At 37.5% G+C, this 22840-nt stretch overlaps 1 protein-coding gene across 1 annotated transcript in view; it reads left to right on the forward strand.

The window, feature by feature from the left end:
- Positions 1–22840, forward strand: part of ABCA13 (ATP binding cassette subfamily A member 13) — a 458452-nt gene that overhangs the window by 63092 nt on the left and 372520 nt on the right. The window contains exons 12-13 of the mRNA XM_075557314.1: positions 8265–8379; positions 11780–15820. Coding sequence (XP_075413429.1) covers positions 8265–8379; positions 11780–15820 — 4156 coding nt within the window. The remainder of the gene's footprint in view (positions 1–8264; positions 8380–11779; positions 15821–22840) is intronic.

Consider the following 22840-nt stretch of genomic DNA (forward strand, 5'->3'; position numbering starts at 1 on the left):
TGTGTGTGTAAAACCTTCTACTTGGAAGCCAGTCCTGATTGGACCTCTTTTTAAAAGCTACTCTAACAAGACTAAGACAAGAATGTTATTGAGAGAACTTGTTTGAATAGATCCACTTGTTTCACTCAAATATGAAATCACTGCTATCAAGTAGATGCTGACTTATAGAGACCCTTGAGGATAGGGTAGAGCAGTCCCTGTGAGTTTCAAATATTGTGACTCTTTAGGGGAGCAGAGAGCCTCCTCTTTCTCCTAAGGAGCAGATGGTGGTTTCAAACTTCTGACCTTGCAGGTGGCAGCCCAACGTGTAATCACTGATTGCTTAGACACTCTTAGACAAGTTCTATTCGTAATAAACCTCGTTCTGTATGAAATGGAATCCTAGCAGCAATGCTCTTGAATTTACCCATCAATCTAAAAAAATCTCACAAATTCCTCAAAACTTTCATGGAGGAATATAATGAAAAGAAAGTTGAGTTTTTGTCATAACCTCTTTGAAATGCCCACAGATATACAGACATGCCTGTGAGAATGGTGCATGATGGAGCAGTGCTTCGTTCTTTTGTGTATTGTGCTGCTAATAGTCTGAATCCATTTGACCAGACTTAAAAACAACAATGTTAAATTTTATACCATTTTGTTTATTATAGGTTCATACGAGATCCCCTTAACTAGGCATACAAGGTTTTCCTTTATTATAGTGTTTATCAGAAATAAATGCAAAGTTTGTCAAACTGAATGAGTCCTGTTGGTGTAGTGGGTTACTTGCAGTGCTGCTAACTGCAAGGTCAGTAGTTTGAAACTACCAGTTCTTCACAGGAGAAAGACGAGGCTTTCAATTCTTGTAGAGTTACAACCCTGGCAAAATATAGGGCGATCCTCCCCATTCCTTACAGGGACCCCAGAATGTGGAATTGACTTGATGGCAATGAGTTCAGTTTTTGAGCTTATTGAGAAAATTATAATTATATGGATTATCTCTTTTATTTTGTTAATGTTGTTAAGTGCCTTCAAGCTGGTTCTGACTCAAGGCAACGCTGTATGCAGCAGAGTGAAGCAGTGCCCAGTCCTGTGCCATCCTCAAAACTGTTCCTATGATTGTCAGCCATGCAGATACTGTGCCAATCCATCTTTTGAGGGGTTTTCTCTGTTATGTGTCCTTGCTACTTTACTAACCCAAATATCCTTCTCCAGGGTCCAGTCTTTCCAGAACACATGTCAAAAGTGTTTGAGACTAAGTCTCGCCATCCTTGCCTTTAAGGAACATCCTGGTTTTATTTCTTCCCCCAAAGATTTGTTTATTTGGGGGGGCATTGCTTGATACATTTACTACATTTCACCAACACCATAATCATCGGCATCATTCTTCTGCTGTCTCCTTTATTCCATGTCCCAATTTCACATGCTTATAAAATGATTGAACATGCCATGGCTTGGGTTGGCACACCTTCATCCTCAAAATAACACCCCTGCTTTATAGCACTTTAAAGAGACTTTGTGCAGATTTACCCAATACAATGCATCTTTGATCTCTTGACTGATGCTTCCACGAGCACGGATCCAAACAAGATGAAATCATTGATAATTCCAATCGTTTCTCCATATTTTATGATATTACTTAATGGCCATCTTGTGAGAATTTTGGTTTTCTTTACACTGAGTTGTAATCCATATAGAAAGCTATAATCTTTTATCTTCTTTCATAACTTCTTTAAGTGCTCCTCACTTTCAGCAAGCAAAGTTGTGTCATCTGCATAGAGTAGCTTGTTAATGAGCCTTCCTGCAATTCTGACGCCACGTTCAGCCTCACATAGGACAACTTCTCTGATGATTTACTCAGTTTACAGATTGAATAAGTATGTTGAGAGGATATGATCCTGATACACATCTTTCCTTGTTTCAAACCATGTAGTATTCTCTTGTTCTGTTCACACAACTGCCTCTTGATCCATGCATAGGTTTCTTATGAGCCCAGTGTAGTGTTCTGGGATTGCTATTCTTCTCAAGGCTATCCATAGTTTGTTGTGGTGCACAGTCTAATGCTTTTGAACAGTCAATACAACACCAGTAAGCACCTTTACTGTATTCTCTCCTTTGAGCTAAGTTTTTTTTTTAATTTTTAATTTTATTTTATTTTAAACGTTTTATTAGGGGCTCATACAACTCTTATCACAATCCATACATATACATACATCAATTGTATAAAGCACATCTGTACATTCTTTGCCCTAATCATTTTCTTTTTTTTTAATTTTAACAATTTATTGGGGCTCATACAATTCTTTTCACAGTTCATGCATATACATACATCAATTGTATAAAGCACATCTGTACAGTCTTTGCCCTAATCATTTTTATCTGGCATCAATGATATTCTTTGTTCAATGTCCTTTTATGAATCAGGCCTGAAACTCTGGCAGCTCCCTGTCAATGCACTACTGCAACTGTTGTTGGTTGATCCACAGCAGAAGTTTACTTGAGTGTGATATTAATGATATTTACTGTAATTTGAGCGTCTGTTGTGTCACTTTTCTTTGGAATGAGTACAAATCTCTTCCAGGCAATTGGCCAAGTAGCTGTCTTTCAAATTTCCTGACAAAGATTAGTGACTGGTTCTAGTTTTTTATCAGCTTGTTAATACATTTTAATAAGTATTACATAAGTTCCTGAAACCTTGTTTTTGGCTAATGTGTTTAGTGCAGCTTGAACTTCTTTCAGTACCACTGGTTTTTGCCCATATGCTAACTCTAGAAATGGTTGCGTGTTGACTTGTTCCTCTGGTACAGTGACTCTGTGTATCCTTTCTATTTCTTTTGATGTTTCCTTCAGTTTAACATTTTTTTCCACATAATTTTTCACTATTGTAATTGAAGGCTTGGGTTTGTTTCAGCTTCAGATATACTGAGCATGTTTTTCTCTTTTGGTTTTCTAACTTAGGTCTTTGCACATTTCATTATATTTGATGTGCTTTGAAAATTTCTGTTCAACTTTTACTTGATTATTTCTTCTATTTGCCATGGCTACTCTAAAATTAAGAGCACTTTTGAGAATCCTTTACTTCTTTTAAGTTATCTATTACTTGATATATTACTTTCTCCTTCTAGGATGTTCTTGTCATTAAGGTTCAATGTCAATTTGTTCTGGAGAGGTTCTAAAGATTCAGATGGGATAGACTCAAGATCATATTTTGGTTCTCATGAACTTGTTTTAATTTTCTTCAACTTTATCCTGAACTGAGATACGAGCAACTGATTGCCTGTTTCACAATAACCCCCAGCTTCCTTTTAACTGGTCATATTGACATTTTCTATCACCTCTTCCTACAGATGTAGTCAATTTGATTTCTATGTAGTACCTTTGGGGAAGAAGTCCACATCTATAGCAGGTTACCTTTTGTGTGGTTGTCTTCAGGAAGGAGTTGTTGGTCTTGCATAATTCTGCCATGATGTCCAGCTTAGTTTATGTCACTAAAGCTATATTTTCCAACTATTGATTCTTCCTCTATTTCCACATTGAACACATTGGTAGAAGTCTTCAGTTTCTCCATCACTATCTTTAGTGGCTGGTGCATAAATTTGAATAAGAGTTGTATTGATTGGACTACCTTGAAGGTGGGGGGGATATAATCCGATCACAGACAGAATTGTACTTCATGACACATCTTAAAATATGCTTTTTGATGATGAATACAATGTCATTCCTGTTGATTGTTTTATTCCCAGCCTAGGAGACTGTATAATAACTGATACAAAATGGTCACTACCAGGCCATTTCAGCTCACGAAACCCTAGAATGTCTATTTTTATGCATTCCGTTTCATTTTTTACAACTTTCGGTTTTCCTAGATTCATACTTCATACATTCCAAATTTAGATTATTTATTGATATTTTTCAGCTAGTTCTCATTTTGAGTTGTGCCTTTTCAACAAATGAAGGTCCTAAATGCTTTACACCCACAGACTTTACTCCATGCATGTCATTATGATCTACTCTGCTTTGAGAAGACAGCTGTTCCCCAGTCATATTTGGAGAGTCTCTGGACCCGAGAGGCTCATCTTCTAGCCCTACCTGACGATGCTCTACTTCCTTCGTGAGGTTTTCCGTATTTGAAAATGATTAGCTGCTGTCCACTAGGTTTTCAATGACTAGTCCTTCAGAAGGGAGAGCCTCGTCCTGCTTCATAGTCTGTTATTCGTCTGGAAGCTCTGCGGAAACCATTCATTATGGGTGACCCCGCTGTCATTTGAAATCCCAGTGACACAGCTTTCTGCATTTTAGCCACCACAGTACAAGCCACCACAGTATGACAAACTGACAGATGAATGTGGATCTTGTTAATACGGTGCCCAAAGGCATCTCACTGATATTGAGTTGATTCAGCACATGAACTAAGGGTGCCTTTTAAATATAATAATCTACATTAAATGATATATATTTTTAATTTAGGACAACTTTGCTACTTGAAATTAACCCTACTTGTTTAATTTATTTTACTTGTTTATTGGTGCATTCAATTCGCTACATTTTTATTTATTATTTTGCATCTGTGCTATGAGGGATAATGGCTTGTAGTTTTCTTTTCTTCTTAAGACTTTTACTTATTTTGGCAATCAGGTCATCCTTGCTATAAAATGTGTTATAAAGTATTTTCTTCTTTAAAATTTTCTGGAAGTGTTTATGGAAACTTGGTTTACATAATGCTTGATAGAATTCACCAGCAAATCCATCTAACTTTAAAGGTTTGCTTTTTAAAAATTTATAACATTTTTAGTGCATTTGGGTAGCTTTTTTCTTTAAAAAAATTATGTAATTCATTTAACTTGTCAAATTTTATGACATAAAATATTTATAGTATTCCTTTATTATCTTCTTACCATAGAGTCTGTAATGATATCACCTCTCTCATACTTGGCATTGATATATATTTTTATTGTGAGCTGTTACAGATACACTATTCCATAGTTCAAACACATTGAGCAGTGTTGTACATTTATTACTGCAATCAGTTTCCAAACATTTTCTTTCTTCTTAAACTCCTTCATAGAAGCCCCTTTTTACCTCCCCCCTTGTCCTGCCCAGGAACCGTTTTTCTATGTGTTGGCTCTATAGGTTTCATATACTGAAAAACAGGAAAACACATCTAATAGCGATTCAAGAGGACTCCTCACAATGACAAAATACACCAGAGATGAACCCCATTATGAAGCACACACACACACACACACACACACACAGACGATATTGAAAACCTGATCAGTCCCAATGTGTAGCAGAGGGGACAAAGGGGTGACACATTTTTAAGAGTTCAAGTCAGGTTTATCATTTTGATCTCCCATAGTCATCTGTCCTATACTCTGTTTGGTAATCCGTTTATTCCCATCCCTCAATTATGGCGATAGGGAAATCACCAGAGGCTTAGTTCCTGTTTAGATCACATGGATGTATTTTGAGTTTCTACGGTCATCCATACCCTTCTGCAAACCAGAGTCTCACATTGAACTCTGACACTATTCCTTCCTGCGGCTTTGGCTTTCCAGTTATTGGGTCATGGATGTTGATGTGCTTCTTCCATGTGGACTTAGTTGACCTCTCACTTAGATGGCTACTTGTTTGGAAATAAGCCTGAAGACCCCAGAAACTGTTCTATCCGATAGCTGGGCACCATCTGATTTCCTCACCGCACTTTGCTACAGCGCCCATATCTTCTCTGTTTTCTTTGTTCGGGCATGCACAAAGCAGGGTCAGTGGCATTAATATTTTTTGTCTTCTGTGTTTTCTTTCATTTGTTTGCATAAATAATCAATGCTTTCGATTTTTTCAAAGAACCAACCTTTAGTACCAGTATTTTTCTATTTAATTGACTTCCACTCCGAATGCTATTGTTTTCTTCCACTTTCAATGTAATTGATCCTTCATTTCTAGTTTGCTGACATGTAAGCTGAAATCTTTCATTTGAGATTATTATTGCTTTCTAAAGTAGTTGTTTAATATTAAAGACTTCTCTTTCAGTGATTTTTAAGTAGTATTCCACATGTTATCATGCTGCTTTCTTATTCACTCAGTTCAAAGTATTTTCTAATTTAACTTTTTAGTTCTTAATATTAATGAGTTATGTATTTGGAAGTGTGTAACTTAGTACTTTCTATGTATCTGCTGCTTACTGATTTCTAAGTTGATTCTATCTGTGTTGGTGTACATACTGCATGCCTTTACTCTTCAAACTTCTTGAGACTGCCTTTTTGACTCAGAATGTGATACCTATTGGTAAATGTTCCAGGTGTTCTTGGGACATTTATAAGCTATGCTTTTTTGCGTGACCATCCTATAAACATTAATCAAACCAAGCCATTTGATTATATTAAATACTTAGTTGTTCTACTTTATTAATTATTAGGAAAAGGGCATCAAGATTTCCATGTACGATTGTGAATTGGTCTGTTTCTCCTTGTAGTATTAAATTTTGTCTTATATATTTAAAACTGCCATTATTTAGAATTTTTATGTCTTCTTCACTAATCGATGACTTTATCATTATGAAATAAACTTATTTGTCCTTGTTAATAGTCTATGCTTTATTGTTTGATAGTAATATTCCATTCCAGGCTTATTTTGAATAATGTTAAGATGATAAATTATTTCCATCCTTTTATTATCACCAACTTACATATTTATATTTCAAGTTCATTTATTTATGCAGTTCAATCTGAAAAGTTTGAACTCAGATGGGGATAGTTAGCCATTCTTATTTAATATTAGCAGATTTAATACTAGTAGATTCTCCTCTACTAATTTGAACATATCTGCCAATTTTTAACATAACTATGGGAAATAGTCTCTTTTAGAAATATTATTAATTCAAGTTAATATATATCACATCATTCTCTAGTTCAATTATGTCAAGCAGAATTGTACAATTGCTACCACAATCAGTTTCCAAAGACTCCATTTCTTCCTGGACTCATTGACATCATCTTCTTTGAAGCACCGCCTCCCTCCCCTGTCACCTGTAGTTTCTACTTGCTGTCACTCTAGGTTCATCAATCTGGGGTTTCCTAGACCAAAACACAGACACATGGGAAATATTTTCATGCCTTTTTGCATAACCAGTGTTGTTTTTTTTTAATTGGCTAAAACCTTTATAAATTTTACCTTGCTTTGTACTGGTTATTTTTGTAGATCTATAGATATTCGTGGTTGTATTTTTGGATGAAGTTCAATGATTTGAAAACAGTCTATCCATTAAGTTCATGTTTTAATATCTGTTAAGCAGGCCTGCAGCTATAAATACTCACTATTATAACAAACCTTTATGCATACTCTGTTTTGTAGCTAATGAATCATGTGGTGTTTCTAATTTCTTAATAGAAACAGATTTGGGTCCTTACTCTGTGATAGTCGGACATTGTTTTTTCTTGTGTTTGATCTTGTGTCTTGCATGCCCAGTTGATCCGTTCCCAGGTGATTACCTAAGAGAGGCATTCTACAGATTTCCGCGGTTTCCTTCTGTGCAGCTCTGTCTTTTCTGCTATACAATCTATAAACTCAACCTACCACACATTTTCCAGACCCTGAGCTGTGTTATTTCAACTCAGGAAATCTGTTAGTCCTTCCTCCCTGTGCCATGACCTGGACACTTCCTTAAGGCAGTGAGTACGTACACCATATCAAACCAAAGCCGTTGTCCCGTAGTCAATTCTGACTCAGAATGACTGACTGTAAGGTTTCTGAAATATATGAGATAGAGCAGACATCCTCTTCTTTCTCCCTAAGAGTATCCGGTGGGTTTGGACCATCCGCCTTGTGATGAGCAGTCCAATGCTTAAGTTCATTAGTCGGGATAACTGTTTCCTCTCTTTCAGTTATCACTGTCCTTCATTGTTTGACTTATTGTCTAGGAATCATTTCATTTTTTTGCTCACTTATCGGTTATTTCAAGCGAACTGTTGCATAAGCACTGGACTGCAAACACAAAGATGGATAGCTCACACTCACTAGCTGTTTCCTGGACAAAGACAAGGCTGTCTACCCCTGTAACGATGTACAGTCTTGGAGACCCTAGATAGGGCAACTATGAGTTGGAATTGACTTGATTGCTCTTGTGGGTGTTGAAGTGAGAGGGAAGCCTAATCCCTGTTACCTCGTTTTACCTGGGGCAGAAGTAAAATGAACCTCATTAGCTAAGCTAGTATAGAATTGTTCATGGTACTTTGTCTCTTTCCCCAATTTGCAATCAATATATGCAATACCTTTGTTTTTTTACTCAGTTTTCTCTGAGGAATCTCCTTGTTATGAAGAAAACATGGATTGGAAAATCATCACTGATAATTATTTTTTATTTCTGCATAACTTACTCAAGTCACCAACAGCTTCAATATCTAGGTAAGTTTCAGAATTCAAATTCCAGGTCTTGATTTAACTATCACCTAAAGAAAACAACATAAAATTTTAGGATAAGCATACTGGGAATGCAAAGATCTTGATTCAGATAGTCACACAGGATGTTATATTAAGTGCCCAATAAATGTTTGTTTAATGTAACATATAACATTTGGAAACATGTTTCCTTAATTGTAAAAAAGGAAAGTAGATTATAGTAATAAGGCTTTACTTCACTGGAAAAACCTGTAGTCCTGGTTTTGTGACTTTCTTTTGATCAGGTGTCTGGTATAGAAACTTTGTTCAAAACTAGTAACGTTATTTATTATAAATATTCCCAAATAATATTTTGATTTAAAAGATAGTCTTATTTATTTTCATAGGGTTTATCCATAGGGTATAAGATTTAGAGCCTTGTAGTTTTAGAGACCTTTGGGAGAGAGAGGTGCTTGCTCTTTCCAAAATAAAAATCTGCCACATTGTTTACTGCCCTGCTATTTCACATGTATTTAATGGGATTTTTAAAAATATAAAAATGGCTGTAGTTTAAAAGTACATTTTATTTTTTTCAGGGTATATGGGATTGCATGGGGCATACATTTTACATTACAACAGTAGCTATTAAAATTGTGTAAGGACCAGACTAATTTGTTACATTTACTAAAGGTATAAAAGCCTTGATCTTTTCCCAGGCATACTAAATCCTCCCTCTGTGCAGAATATTTTAAAAATTCAAAAGATTATTCTGGTGTACATCAAAGCTGGAAATTCTTCAGCTGCATTTATGTAGACAGCTGGGCAATCTTTTAAGTACAGTTAAACAGGTTAGCCTTTCACATTCTCCCAAGAGCATCAGCAAAGAAAGGCCTCTTGACCTCCTTCTGTAAATATTGCAGTCAAGAAAACTCTGTGGAGCAGTTTTATTCTGGAACATGTAATGTCTCCAGGAGTGAAAATTTACTTGAATTCAACTATTTAAAATATATACACATGCTATTATTGTTAGGTGCCATTGAGTCGATTCGATCCTGTACACAACAGAACAAATCACTTCTGGTCCTGTAGCATCCTCACAATTGTTCCTACGCCTGGGCACATTTTGTGGCCACTGTGCCAATCCATCTCATTGATGGTTTTCCTCTCATTTGCCACCTCTCCACTTTACCAAGCATAATGTCTTTCTCCAGGGATTCTGCCAATGGATTTGGGGCCTTCACTGACATCCTTAGCCTTCTGCAAAGACAGGTGCTCAGAATTTAAGCTCTAATACAATTCCCTCCTCTGATCTTGAAATTTAAAAAATCATTTTATTAGAGGCTCATACAACTCTTATATCAATCCATATATACATCGATTGTGTAAAGCACATTGGTACATTCATTGCCCTCATCATTCTCAAAACATTTGCTCTCTACTTAAGCCCCTGGCATCAGCTCCTCATTTTCCCCTCCCTCCCTGCTCTCCCCCTCCATCATGAACCCTTGATAATTAATAAATTATTACTTTGTCATATCTTGCACTGTCCAATGTCTGCCTTCACCCACTTTTCTATTGTCCGTCCTCCAGGGAGAAGGTTATGTGTAGATCCTTTTAATCAGTTCCCCCTTTCTAGCCCACCCTCTCTCCACCCTCCTGGAATCACCACACTCACCAATGGTCCTGAAGGGATCATCTGCTCTGAATTTCCTATGTATCAGTGTACATCCTCTGGTCTAACCAGATTTGTAAGGTAGAATTGGGATCAATGGGACCAACAGTTCCAGGGGGAAGAGGAGAGGAGGAGGTGGGGGGAAAGGTAGTGGTATTAACAAACCCAGTGACAAGGGAAGAACAAGTGATCCAAATTGGTAGTGAGGAGGGTGTAAGAGGCCTGGTAGGGTGTGAGCAAGGGTAATGTAATTCCAAGAGGAATAACTGAAACCCTAATGAAGGCTGAACATGATAGTGGGACAAGGGGAAAGTCAAAGGAAATAAAGGTGTCGTCCCCTGTAGGGCTATGGGTCAGTGAGGGGCATCATGTCTCATAGCGGGGCTGGCCATGTGGTCCTCTATGTGGACTGGCTGCTCTAATTAGGATCATTTTCCTTAAGCCCTGGTGGGCCAGGCTGTGCTCCACTCTCTCCTCCTGCCCCTTCATCTGCTCCCATATGCTCCAATCAGATATATCCCTCTCCCGGAGCTACAGTATCAATGTCTTCTTTTGAAACAAATTCTTCTGTGGGGAGGAGCAGGAGATCTGAGGTCTTAAAGGCTTGAAGGTAAACAAGTGGCCATCTAGCTCAGAAGCAACAAAGCCCACACATGGAAGAAACACACCAACCTGTGTGATCATGAGGTGCTGAAGGGATCAGTTATCAGGCATCAAAGAGCAAAAGATCATATCATTGTGTGCTCACCTCCATGATATGATCACTGAAGACAAAGCAGGTGCATAAGCAAATGTGGCAAAGAAATATGATGGTGGCCGGCTATCAAAAGATATAGCGTCTGGGGTCTTAAAGGCTTGAAGGTAAACAAGTGGGCCATCTAGCTCAGAAGCAACAAAGCCCACGTGGGAGAAGCACACCCGCCTGTGCGATCATGAGGTGTTGAAGGGATCAGGTATCAGGCATCATTAGAACAAAAAATCTTACCATAGTGAATGGGGGGTGGGTGGGAAGTGCAGAGTGGAAACCCAAAGCCCATTTGTAGGCCACTGGAGATACCCTTGCAGAGGCGTCTTGGGGAGGAAATGAGCCAGTCAGGATGCGATGTAGCAATGAAAAAAAATTCAACTTTCCTCTAGTTCCTAAATACTTCCTTCCCCCCACCCCCTGCCACTATCATGATCTGAATTCTACCTTACAAATCTGATCTTGGATTTTATTATTTACAATAATTGGAGCACACAGCCTGATCTTCTTCTGTGTGACCTTAACTGACCTATCACTTGGATGCTGGTTATAAAACAAGCTTTTAAGACTAGATGCTATTCTTTCTGATAGCTCAGTGAAAACCATCTGATTTATTTACCTACCTTTATGATAGGACCTACTTCATGATCTCTTCATGAGGGTAAGTATTGTAGTGCAAGACATTTTGAGGTATAACACAGAATTGAATCCTAAGATTCATTTAGAATAACTAGAAAAGTTATTCTTAATAGTTGTTCATAGGAACACTCAGGTGTTTATTTTAATATAAATAAAAATAATTTTTTTTCTTTTGTAGGAAACATATTTTAAGCTAAATATAAATTTGTAATTGCACTGTGGATTTCTAAAATACTTTCAAATACATGTATTTCCTTAAAATATTTATATTTTAATATGATTAAATCTGAATACTATCTTGGAAATTTATTTAAAGTTATCCTTATTTAATTTTTTTTACTAATACTAAAACAATTCTATTCATATTTCAGGGTCTTAAATTCCACAAAGGATCTCCTAATGATGGAAAATAAGTTACATCACCTTGAGGATGAACAAATTTTAGTATTTCTGGACCTTTGGGAACAATTATTATTGCCTACAATTTTAAACTCATCCAGTGTGCCCAAAATTCACAACTTTTCATCTCACAAGGAGACTTTTCTGAATACAAGCCTATTGTGGATCAATTATTTTAAAAGTTTAGAGAAAGACCCACCTGCTATGGATACTGAGAATCTTTTGAATTTGGATAAAGTCCTGATTAAAAAAATACAAACTTTTGAAAATCACTGGATGAAGAAGACATCCGAAAATATGACCACATACATGGAACAAATGCATTTTGAAGTTAATCCCAAGCGACTGGAATTGTTGGTAGATGACATTTTTGAAGGACAAAGAGCTAAATTGAAAACCTTGTCTACACTTCTAAATTTTTCTGTTCCAGATAGTGACAGGAATTTTAGTAAAAACTTTAACTTTACCCAGTTATTCCATTCAGATTGGTCAAACCCAGAAGGTGTGAATCTGAATTTTGTGCATTTGAGTGAAACCATATTAGGTAGTCTCTATGAATTTGGATTTATGAGACAGGAACAGGTTTCTGAAGCTCTGAACACCATCTATCTTATAAGGAATGCATCTGATATTTTCTCAATGCTTTCTGAACATCAAAAACAAGAAGTTGACAAAATTTTGACTCAAGTGTATCAAAATATCATCAAGGGCAAGAATTCTGCTTCACTTCTGCAAATGTATGCTTTGTTTTACCAACACATGCACAAATTCTTCTTGAGCATTCAGGATAGAGAGCCTTTGCTAACTTTCCTTACACAAATCTCAAAACATATTTTGGATATTTTAAAGAACTTTAATTTCCAAAACATCAGCAAGGCCTTTTCATTTTTTTCTGAGATAACAAGTTTTCTTGGTAGAATTTCTGAAAAATCCTATTGTCAGCAAATGCTTTCAATTTTTCAGTTTCTGGAACTTCAAGCCCAGTTACTGAAGTCCACGAAGGGACAAGACTTGGAAATGATCCATGCTACCTTAAGTAGCCTCAAGCAACTCTTCATAGTAGATAAAGATTTTCGTATTTCTTTATTTGACTATCTAAGCCAACTCTTCAATAGTTCAAGAGAAGCCAAGTTAGGTATTGAATGCTTTTCCTTGAATAATAAAGATTTTTATCCTCTAAATAACTCAACAGATGGAATATCTTCATTTGGTCTTCCGTGGGCACAAATTCTTTTAAACCTTTCTGCACGTCACAGTACCTTCAATGAGTTTATGGCCATCCACTGTACCATTTCGTGGTTTAAACTGTGGACTGAAATCTGGGAAAGCATATCTCAAATCTTTAAGTTGGATGCGATCGTTTTCACTTCACTTCACGTTGGTCTCAATCAAGTTTTGGATGAATTGGAAAATGATGCGAAGATTTCTAAAGCCTGCCAGGGAATATTTTCAACTAATCACCCTGCTGTCCTGCTATTAAATTTTTTAAAAACTGTAACTCAAGCTGGTGGCTTCCATCACAGGAATGATTTCCTGCACCTCCATGAGCTGTGGGGAGCACTTGGTGATGCACTAGTGATAGTAAAATCACTTCATCCTGACAAAATAGAAAAGTCCCTTTTCACCATGGAAGCCACCCTACAGCAACTAAAGACTTTCCCATTGAATACAAATTTAAGCAAAGAGTTTTTATATTCTCTGCTTGAAGTGTTTATTGAGTTAAGCAATACTTCTGACTATATAGATAGAAATATATATTTACCAAGGTACCCCTTTTCAAATAATCTAACCAATTATGGGGTAAAGTTTGAAAGTGTTATCACGGAACTAAGAGAAACAATATCATTTCTTAGAAATGTATCACAAGACCGAAAGTTGTTGTCCTGTGCTGATGTTTACCAAAATGTTACTAAATTTATATTTGAAGATGATTTATCATATGCAAATTCTTCACAGAGAGCATTCCATATTCTGGCCATGTTAAATTCCACATTTTCCTCTGAGAACATAACTCACAGACTGAAGGGATGTATTGCATGGGTAGCTGTCATAAATAATTTATACGATCTATATAACTCCAGTGTTCCACCAGGTCATCTTCAAAGCCTTCTCGGGAATTTTAGAGATATGGAACCCAAAATAGGCATGGCAGTGAAACTTATTACTTGGGCTTTAAATATAAAGAAACCTCTTTGCTCACGGAATGCGTCAGTTGTAAATTGTATTGATATTTACCTGAAAAATGTAACACAGTTTCTAAATGTTATGCTTACTAAAGTCTTTGAAAAAGAGCCAGTACCAAAATTTGATATTTTGTTAACTATTTTCAATGATTCTACAAATCAAATAAGAATGATTATCAACAACTTAACACAAGATTTATATTTTGCCTCTCAGTCTAACTGGAATCATGTTGCTGACTTGCTTCTAAGACCCACAGAAACGTCAAATAAGCTTCCTGACCGATTCCAAAATATGTGGCTACATTTAATAGAACTGGGAAAGGAAATACAGAAACTCGTGAAAGATATATCTTCTAACATGGTGGAAAATGTTTTGTCTTCCCCAAATGAAAAGCTTTTAAATGTTTTTACCACCAGTCCAAAGGAAAAAGTCTTAAGTAGTTTAGGAAACTCAATTTATCAATTTGCTAGTTACCTAGCTTTCAGCTTACCACATGATCTTCAAAATTTCTCAAAAATAATTCCACGTGAAGTGATGCAAAATGTGGGTCTTGGGATTCAACTGTTTAGGGATGTGTTTAATGTTCTCATGCCCGCAGCTCAACATGGTATTACGCAAAACACAGTCAATATTCAAGTTTTAAAGAAGGTGTCTTCTTTGATGTATACTCTTAAGAAGGCAGACATTGATCTTTTAGTAGATCAACTGGACCAGATGACTGAAAACCTAATGGATTTCTTTAAAAATATCACTCAAGCAGATACTGACAATTTGAGGATCAACTTGCTTGTTGGCTTAATGGAGAAGTTTTTAGAGAGCGCACATTCCTGGAACGTCAACCACCTGCTGAAGCTCTCACGCCTGTTTCCTAAGCATGATGTTAATGCCGTGGTAGATGCCTACTACGTGCTTCCTCATGCTGTGAGGCTTCTACAGAGAGTAGTTGACAAAAACATTACCAAAGCCCTGAAGGATGTCTACAACTTCACGCTTCTTCATGGCATAACCATTTCAAACATTAGCAAGGAAGACTTTGCAAGTGCAATAAAAAGTCTCTCAGACACAGTTGAATTAGTCATCGATAAACCAGGAATTATCTCAGAGATAATAACTTGCTTCCCTGAGATTTGGTGCTGGAATCATGCTACATCGGAATTACATCAGAAACCGAAATCGGGAGCCTGTCATGGTCATAGGATGTTTTTTTCTTCTTTTTATGGAAAAATATCTGGTGTACTAAAGCACCTCCAACTGTCCCAGCTGGATGAAGATGTCCAATGCTCAAATACAAGTTCAAGAAGGAACCTCACTAGCAAAGTGGTTTGTATAATCCATGGACTAATGGACTGGAATTCTGTCCTGCTGGAAATGTCAGATGTCTTTCACATTAGGACATCTCTTTTGGAAACTGTACAAGAGTTTTTGCATACATTATTACCATATGTCTTGTCTTCTGGATTTCAAAGTAATGACAGCATCTCGCAGCTTTGTACTGGTGGTTCCTTGAAGAGAGGTGCCTTGCAAATAATAAAAATACTTAAAACTGTTAATATAACAAAAGTTTTATCAGGTGAAAATTTGTTTGATAGCCTAGCTAGTTTAAAGAAGATCCTTAACATAAATGAGGGTGCCGATGTGGCTGTCCCAAATAATAATTCCTTAAATTTGGAAAGGATCGGAAAATCAATCTCTGACATCCCAAGTACCAAGAAAGAAAATGCTGATGCTCCTTATATGTTCAAACAGTTGTCATCTTTCAAAAATTTCCTGAAGAGAATCTTCGTATTGCTTGAGTCCTGGCAAAAAGAGCTCCTGCTGACTGATGAAAGGTAACAAAACATTTAATTCTTTTATGTTTTTCTTACTACAGTAACTAGAAAATAAAATGATGAAAAAGTTACCTTAAAATGGTTAAAGTAGTCCTGCTGGTCTTCAGCTTCATTACTTTCTGAAATCAACTTTAACTCTCTTCTTCTCACTATTAAATTCCTGATTTGGAATTCAAATATGCCATGGTTTTATTTGAAAAGTAAAGACATGATTTCTTCATTTGTCTAAAGAATAACTGCATAAACAAATGTTCTATTCATTTTCTTTGGTAACATCAAACTCAAAAAACCAAACTTACTGCCACTGAGTGGATCCTGACTCATAGTGACCCTTTGGTGCAGGTGTGAGCTGCCCCTGTAAGTATCTGAGACGGTAATTGATTATGGGAGAAGGAAACGCATCTTTCTCCTTGCAGCAGTTAGTGGTTTTGAATGACTGATCATGTGGGTCACAGCCCAACACACAACCGCTATGTCATCAAGGTCCCTTTGGTTGCCTAGTGTCCTATTTTCTATACAGGTAAGAATAGGAAGGCACACACTTCGTTGCACATTTCATAATATACTTTACTTTGTCTTCTCAAACCCGCCTTTTGGAATTTTCTGTCCAGGTCTTTGATTTCATTATGTCTTCACGTGCCTTAGCTACTCTACAATTAAGAGAAAGTTTCATTGTCTCTTCTAATATGCACTTTGATTTTTCATTCTTTCGTGTTGTTTGAAAAAGAGTTTATTAGTGTTGAATGCATTAAATCTGTTCTTGAGATGTTCTCAAAATTCAGGTGGGATAAACTGAAGGTCATATTTTGGCTCTCTGAACTTACATATAAACATTTGTTCATCTGTTTCACAGATGGTCTCTGGCATGGGTTTAGCTACAAATATTGACCTTCTCCATCGTCTCTTCCCCCAGATGTAGTTGATTTTATTGCAGCGTATTTCATGTGGTGAAGCCCATGTGTCCTTCTGTGTTGGTTTATATTTGCTATGAACAAAATGTTGGTCTCAAAAATTCTATTAAGAAAACTGCAGCTTCATTTCTATCACCAAGACCACATTATCAAACTACTATTCCTTCCTTTTTTGCTTCTAAGTTCTGCATTCCAAGTACCAATAATTAACAATGCATTTTGATTGCATGTTTGTTCAATTTCAGATTAGAGAGTTTGGTAAAGTCCTTCAAATTTTTCATCAGAAGCTTTGGTGGGTGATGCATTAATTTGAAGAACTGTTGTTAGAAAACCAACATGGAAGAACAGGCTCATTATCTCTCAAACTGAAAGAACTCAAGAAAAAATTCAAGCCTTGAGTTGCAACATTAAAAGTTCCTAGGGGAAAAATATTGAGTGATGCTGGAAGCATCACAAGAAGATGGAAAGAATACGCAGAGTCACTGTACCAAATAGGACTAATAGACACTTATCCATTCCAAGAGGTAGCATATGGCTAAGAACCTGTGCTCCTGAAATGAAGTTCAAGCTTCACTGAAAGCATTAGCCACAAAACAAGGCTCCATTGGAATACCCATTGAATGTTTCAACAAGCCGATGAAGCACTGGAGGCACTAATTTGTCTGTGCCAGGGAATTTGGAAGACGGCTACATGGCCAGTTTGACTGGAACAGATCAGTATTTGTACCCATTCCCCGTAAAAGTGACCCAATGGAACAATATCATTCACATCACACGCAAGTAAAATTTTGTTGAAAATCTTCCAACAAAAGTTGTAATAATACAGTGAGTTGCCAGAAGTTCAGGACAGATTCAGGAAGGGATGTGGAACAAGGGATATCATTGCTGATGTCAAATAGATCTTGGCTAAAAGCATAGAATAGCAGAAAGATGCTTACTTGTGTTTCATCGACTATGCTAAGGCACTTGATTGTGGGGACCATAAAAAACTGGATAGCCTTCAGAAGAAGGGTAATCATGGAGGTGAGCACACACTGATATGATTTTTTGTTCTTTGATGCCTGATAACTGATCCTTTTGGCACTGCGTGATCACACTCGGCTGGTGTGCTTCTTCCATGTGGGCTTTGTTGCTTCTGAGCTAGATGGCCGCTTGTTTAATTTCAAGCCTTTAAACCCCAGATGCTATATCTTTTGATAGCAGGGCATCATCAGCTTTCTTTACCACATTTGCTTATGTACCCACTTTGTCTTCAGTGGTTGTGTCGGGGAGGTGAGCATTATAGAATGCCAACTTAATAGAAAAAATGTATTCTTGCATTGAGGGAGTACTTGAGTGGAGGCTCAGTGTCCTTCTGTTACCTTAATACTACACCCATAAATATATGCACATAGATCTATTTCCCTATCCTCATATATAAATATATTTGCATATATACATGTCTTTATCTAGACCTCTATAAATGCTTTTTGCCTCCCAGCTCTTTGCTCTATTTCCCTCAACTCGATGATACAATCGCTGAAGACAAATGGGTGCATAAGCAAATGTGGCAAAGAAAGATGATGGTGCCCGGCTATCAAAAGATATAGAGTTTGGGTTCTTAAAAGTTTGAAGGTAAACAAGCGGCCATCTAGCTCAGAAGCAAAAAAGCCCGCATGGAAGAAGCACACCATCCCGTGCAATCATGAGGTGTTCAAGGGATCAGGTATCAGGCATCAATCGAACAAAAAATCCTAGCATCGTGAATGAGGTGGGAGTGCAGAGTGAAGACCCAAAGCCCATTTGTAGGCCACTGGAGATACCCTTGCAGAGGTGTCTTGGGGAGGAGACGAGCCAGTCAGGGTGCGATGTAGCAGCAATGAAATATATGACTTTTCTCTAGTTCCTAAATGTTTCCTCCTCTCCCCCCCGACTCTCATGACCCCAATTCTACCTTGCAAGTCTGGCTAGACCAGAGGATGGGTACTGGTACAGATAGGAACCAGAAACACAGGGAATCCAGAGCGGATGAGCCCTTCAGGACCAGTGGCATTAGTGGTGATACTAGGAGGGTAGAGGGAGGGTGGGTTGGAAAGGGGGAACTGATTACAAGGGTCTGTATGTGACCTACTCCCTGGGGGACGGACAACAGAAAAGTGCGTTGAAGGGAGATGTCGGACAGGGCAAGATATGACAAAATAATAATTTATAAATTATCAAGGGTTCATGAGGGAGGGGGGAGTGGGGAGGGAGGGAGAAATGAGGACCTGATGCTAGGGGCTTAAGTGGAGAGCAAATGTTTTGAGAATGATGAGGGCAATTAATGTACAAATGTGCTTTACACAATTGATGTATGTATGGATTGTGATAAGAGTTGTATGAGCCCCTAATAAAATGATTTAAAAAAAACTTGAAGAAAAAAAAAGAAGTGTAATCCCAGAACTCTACATTGTGCTCATGAGGAACGTGAACATGGATCAAGAAGCAGTTATGCAAACAGAGCAAAGGACTGCTGCATGGTGTAAAATCAGAACAAGTGTATGTCAGGGTTATATTCTCTCACCCTACTTATTCAATCAGTAACCATGAGCAAATAATCATAGAAATTGGATTATGACTCCGTGTAAAGAAAACCAGAATCCTCAAAACTTGACCAATAAGTAGCATCATGTATTGAACAAGGGCGTATATCATGATTTAGAATTAGGAGTGTGTCAGGGTCTATTCATAATACTTAGTGTGGACGCTGAGCAATTAGTCAGAGCAACTGGGTTATATGAAGAGAAATGTGCCATCAGAATGGGAGGAAGGCTTATTAATGACTTGAGCTATACAGATGACACAACATTGCTTCCTGAGAGTGAGGAGGACTTGAAAACATGTAATGGGCAAGGACTGCAGCCGTCAGCGTGGATTACAACTCAATATAAAGAACACCCAAATCCTCATAACTGCACCAGTAGGGAACATCATGGTAAACAGAGACAAGATTGAAGTTTCCAAGGATTTCCTCTTGCTTGGATCCACAATCAACTGTCATCGAAGCAGCAGTGAAGAGATCAAATGACTCTTTGCATTGGGTAAACCTCCTACACATGATCTCTTTAAAGTGTTGAAAAGTGAGGATGTTACTTTAAGGACTAACGGGTGCCTAACAAGCCCTAATATTTTCAGTCACTTCCTATGCATGTGAAACTTGGACACTGAAGAAGGAAGACCAGAGAAGAATTAATGCGTTTGAATTATTGTGCTGAAAAAGAATACTGAAAGTACCATCGATTGCTAGAATAACCAACACATCTGTCTTGGTAGTAGTACAACCAGAATGCTTCCTGGAAGCAAGTAAGGCAAGCTGTAGTCCCGAGTACTTTGAATATGTCAGGAAAGACCAGTCGTGAGAAGGATATCATTCTTGGTAGAGTAGTGGGGCAATTCAAGAGACTTCTGCATGGATGGGCTCAAATATTAGAACAATTTTGTGAAAGTAAATAAATAAGCCCACATGGAAGAAGCACACCGGCCAGTGCGATCACGAGGTGCCCAAGGGACCAGATATAAGGCATCATGCAAAAAAAAAAAGATATAAGTGTGTGTATGTATGTGTATATATGTGTATATGTATATATGTACGTGTATATATATATTATATTAAATGAAGGGGGAAGTGCAGAGTGGAGACCCAAGGCCCAAGTGTCAGCCAATGGAGATCCCCTCATAGAGGGGCTTAGGAGAGGAGATGGGTTAATTAGGGTGTGAGGTAGTATCGATGAAGAACACAGCTTTCCCCCAGATCCTGGATGCTTCCTCCCCCCAACTACCATGATCCGAATTCTACCTTGCAGGGCTGGATAGGACAGAGGCTGTACACTGGTACATATGAGGGTTGGAGGTACAGGGAATCCAGGGTGGATGATACCTTCAGGACCAAGGGCGTGAGGGACGATGCTGGGAGAGTGGAGGGTGAGTGGGTTGGAAAGGGGGAACTGATTACAAGGAGCCACATGTGACCTCTTCCCTGGGAGAGGGACAGCAGAGAAGGGGGGAAGGGAGACCCCGAATAGGGCAAGATATGACCAAATAACGAGGTATAAATTACCAAGGGCATATGAGGGAGAGGGGAAAGGGGAGGGAGGGGGGGAAAAAAAAAGAGGACCTGATGCAAGGGGCTTAAGTGGAGAGCAAATGCCTTGAGAATGATTGGGGCAGGGAATGTATGGATGTGCTTTATACAATTGATCTATGTATATGTATGGATTGTGGTAAGAGTTGTTGGAGTCGCTAATAAAATGTAAAAGAAGAAAAGAGAAAAAAATGATTAGGGCAAAGACTGTACAGATGTGCTTTATACAATTGATGTATGTATATGTATGAACTGTGAAAAGAATTGTATCAGCAACAAAAAATTGTTAAAAAAAAAAAAGAATATTTACTTTCTTAGAAAAATTGACCCTTGATATAACCCCAGAGAGCTCTGGTTTTTATTGTCATCCAGCTCCTTAAATTCGCTGAGAAACCTGGTTTAGTGCTGTCCAGAAGTGACTCTGGCCACCGCTGCATCTTTCACTACTCCCTGAACCCAGCCACAAATAACATTCTGAGATTTTAAACATTTAACTGTGGTGAATATAAATGTAATAGGACCTTTGCCATTTTAGCTTTTTAAAAATGTTTATCATATTGTTGAGCATCACTATAATCTGCTTCCAAAAATTTCCATTGCTATTAGCAGAAGCTTGGATCTCAGTAGTAGGGGGCTCTTATAAGATACTGATATTAAAAAAAAAATTAACCACCTGGACCTAATAAGGATATGTCCCATGCAGGGAGTTTTCTAGAGCAGTTATACTTTTAATTACTTGGTATATTCACAAATGAAGTATTTTTGTTCTTTTGTTATACATGTTTCAGAGATAAATAATGTTCACTATTATGCTCACAGGAGAAATATGAGGCTTTATACTACCTGAAGGGTTACATTTTCAAAATCCCGCAGTGTCAGTTCTACCCTGTCCTGAAGGGTTGCTATGAGTTGGAATTGACTCAGTGGCAGTGAGTTTGGTTTATTATGTTCAGCAGTATCTGGTATTTTAAGATGTTTTTGAATTTGTGAAGAATATAATCACATTGAAAGGTAGAATAAATATTACATTGGTACAAAAATTAAATCTTTTAATTTCTGTATCACTTCCTCCAGGGGCTTATAGTGTAACTCTGAAGAAGAGCTATTTTGTCTTTAACAGTGGAGGTTATTAAAAATATTGGTCCGAAACACACATATACACCTTCCAAATGTCTAGGAGTTTCTTTAAAAATAACAATAATAAACACCCAAACACAACACAGCATTATACAATTTTGAGCATTGACTTTATAGTAGAATCCTGGTCAAAAGAGGGTAAGTGTCATAGAATTTCAAATTCTCATGGACTATGTATTTTCTGGATGAATCTCTAATATTATCTATCAGAAATTTATTTAAATCAAATAATATTTTAATTAGTAAAGAATGTCTCTCTTGAGCATCATGCTTGTTTAAAGAACTATATATATGGAGTCAAAGTGCCAGCAATAATTTAAATAAGAAACTTAATGAGGGATCAGCTCATGTTAATGAGAGGAATAATTTGGGAAAGGAGCTCAAAAACTGTCACCACATTTGAAAAATAGAATCAATCTCACTGAATTGTACATGCAAAAATTGTTGACTTGGTGTTTGTATATTTTCAACAATAAAAATAAAATAGTAATACATTAAAACTTAATAGACTAGTTAATCTGTTAAATTAATTTTCCCTGCAGAAATAGCAAGCCAAACTTTTTATTTTACATTGTATTTTATCTTTCATTTTTCTTTCTTGATGTTCTTGCTTTCATTTGAGGAGAATGGGGTGAGAGAAGAGTGACAACCAGTTTAAATCAGACTCACCGTCATCCAGTCTATTCTGATTCCCAGTGATCCTGTAGGACAGCGTAGAACTGCCCCTGTGGGTTTCCGACACTAACTCTTTCCTGGAGTAGAAAGCCACATCTTCCTCCAGAGGAGTAGCTTGCGGTTTTGAACTGCTGACCCAGAAGTTAGCAGCCCAATGCATAACCACTGCGCTACCAGGGCTCCTCTGCTATTAATTGA

This window comes from Tenrec ecaudatus, chromosome 9, assembly GCF_050624435.1.
Source record: "Tenrec ecaudatus isolate mTenEca1 chromosome 9, mTenEca1.hap1, whole genome shotgun sequence".
Classification (NCBI taxonomy): domain Eukaryota; kingdom Metazoa; phylum Chordata; class Mammalia; order Afrosoricida; family Tenrecidae; genus Tenrec; species Tenrec ecaudatus.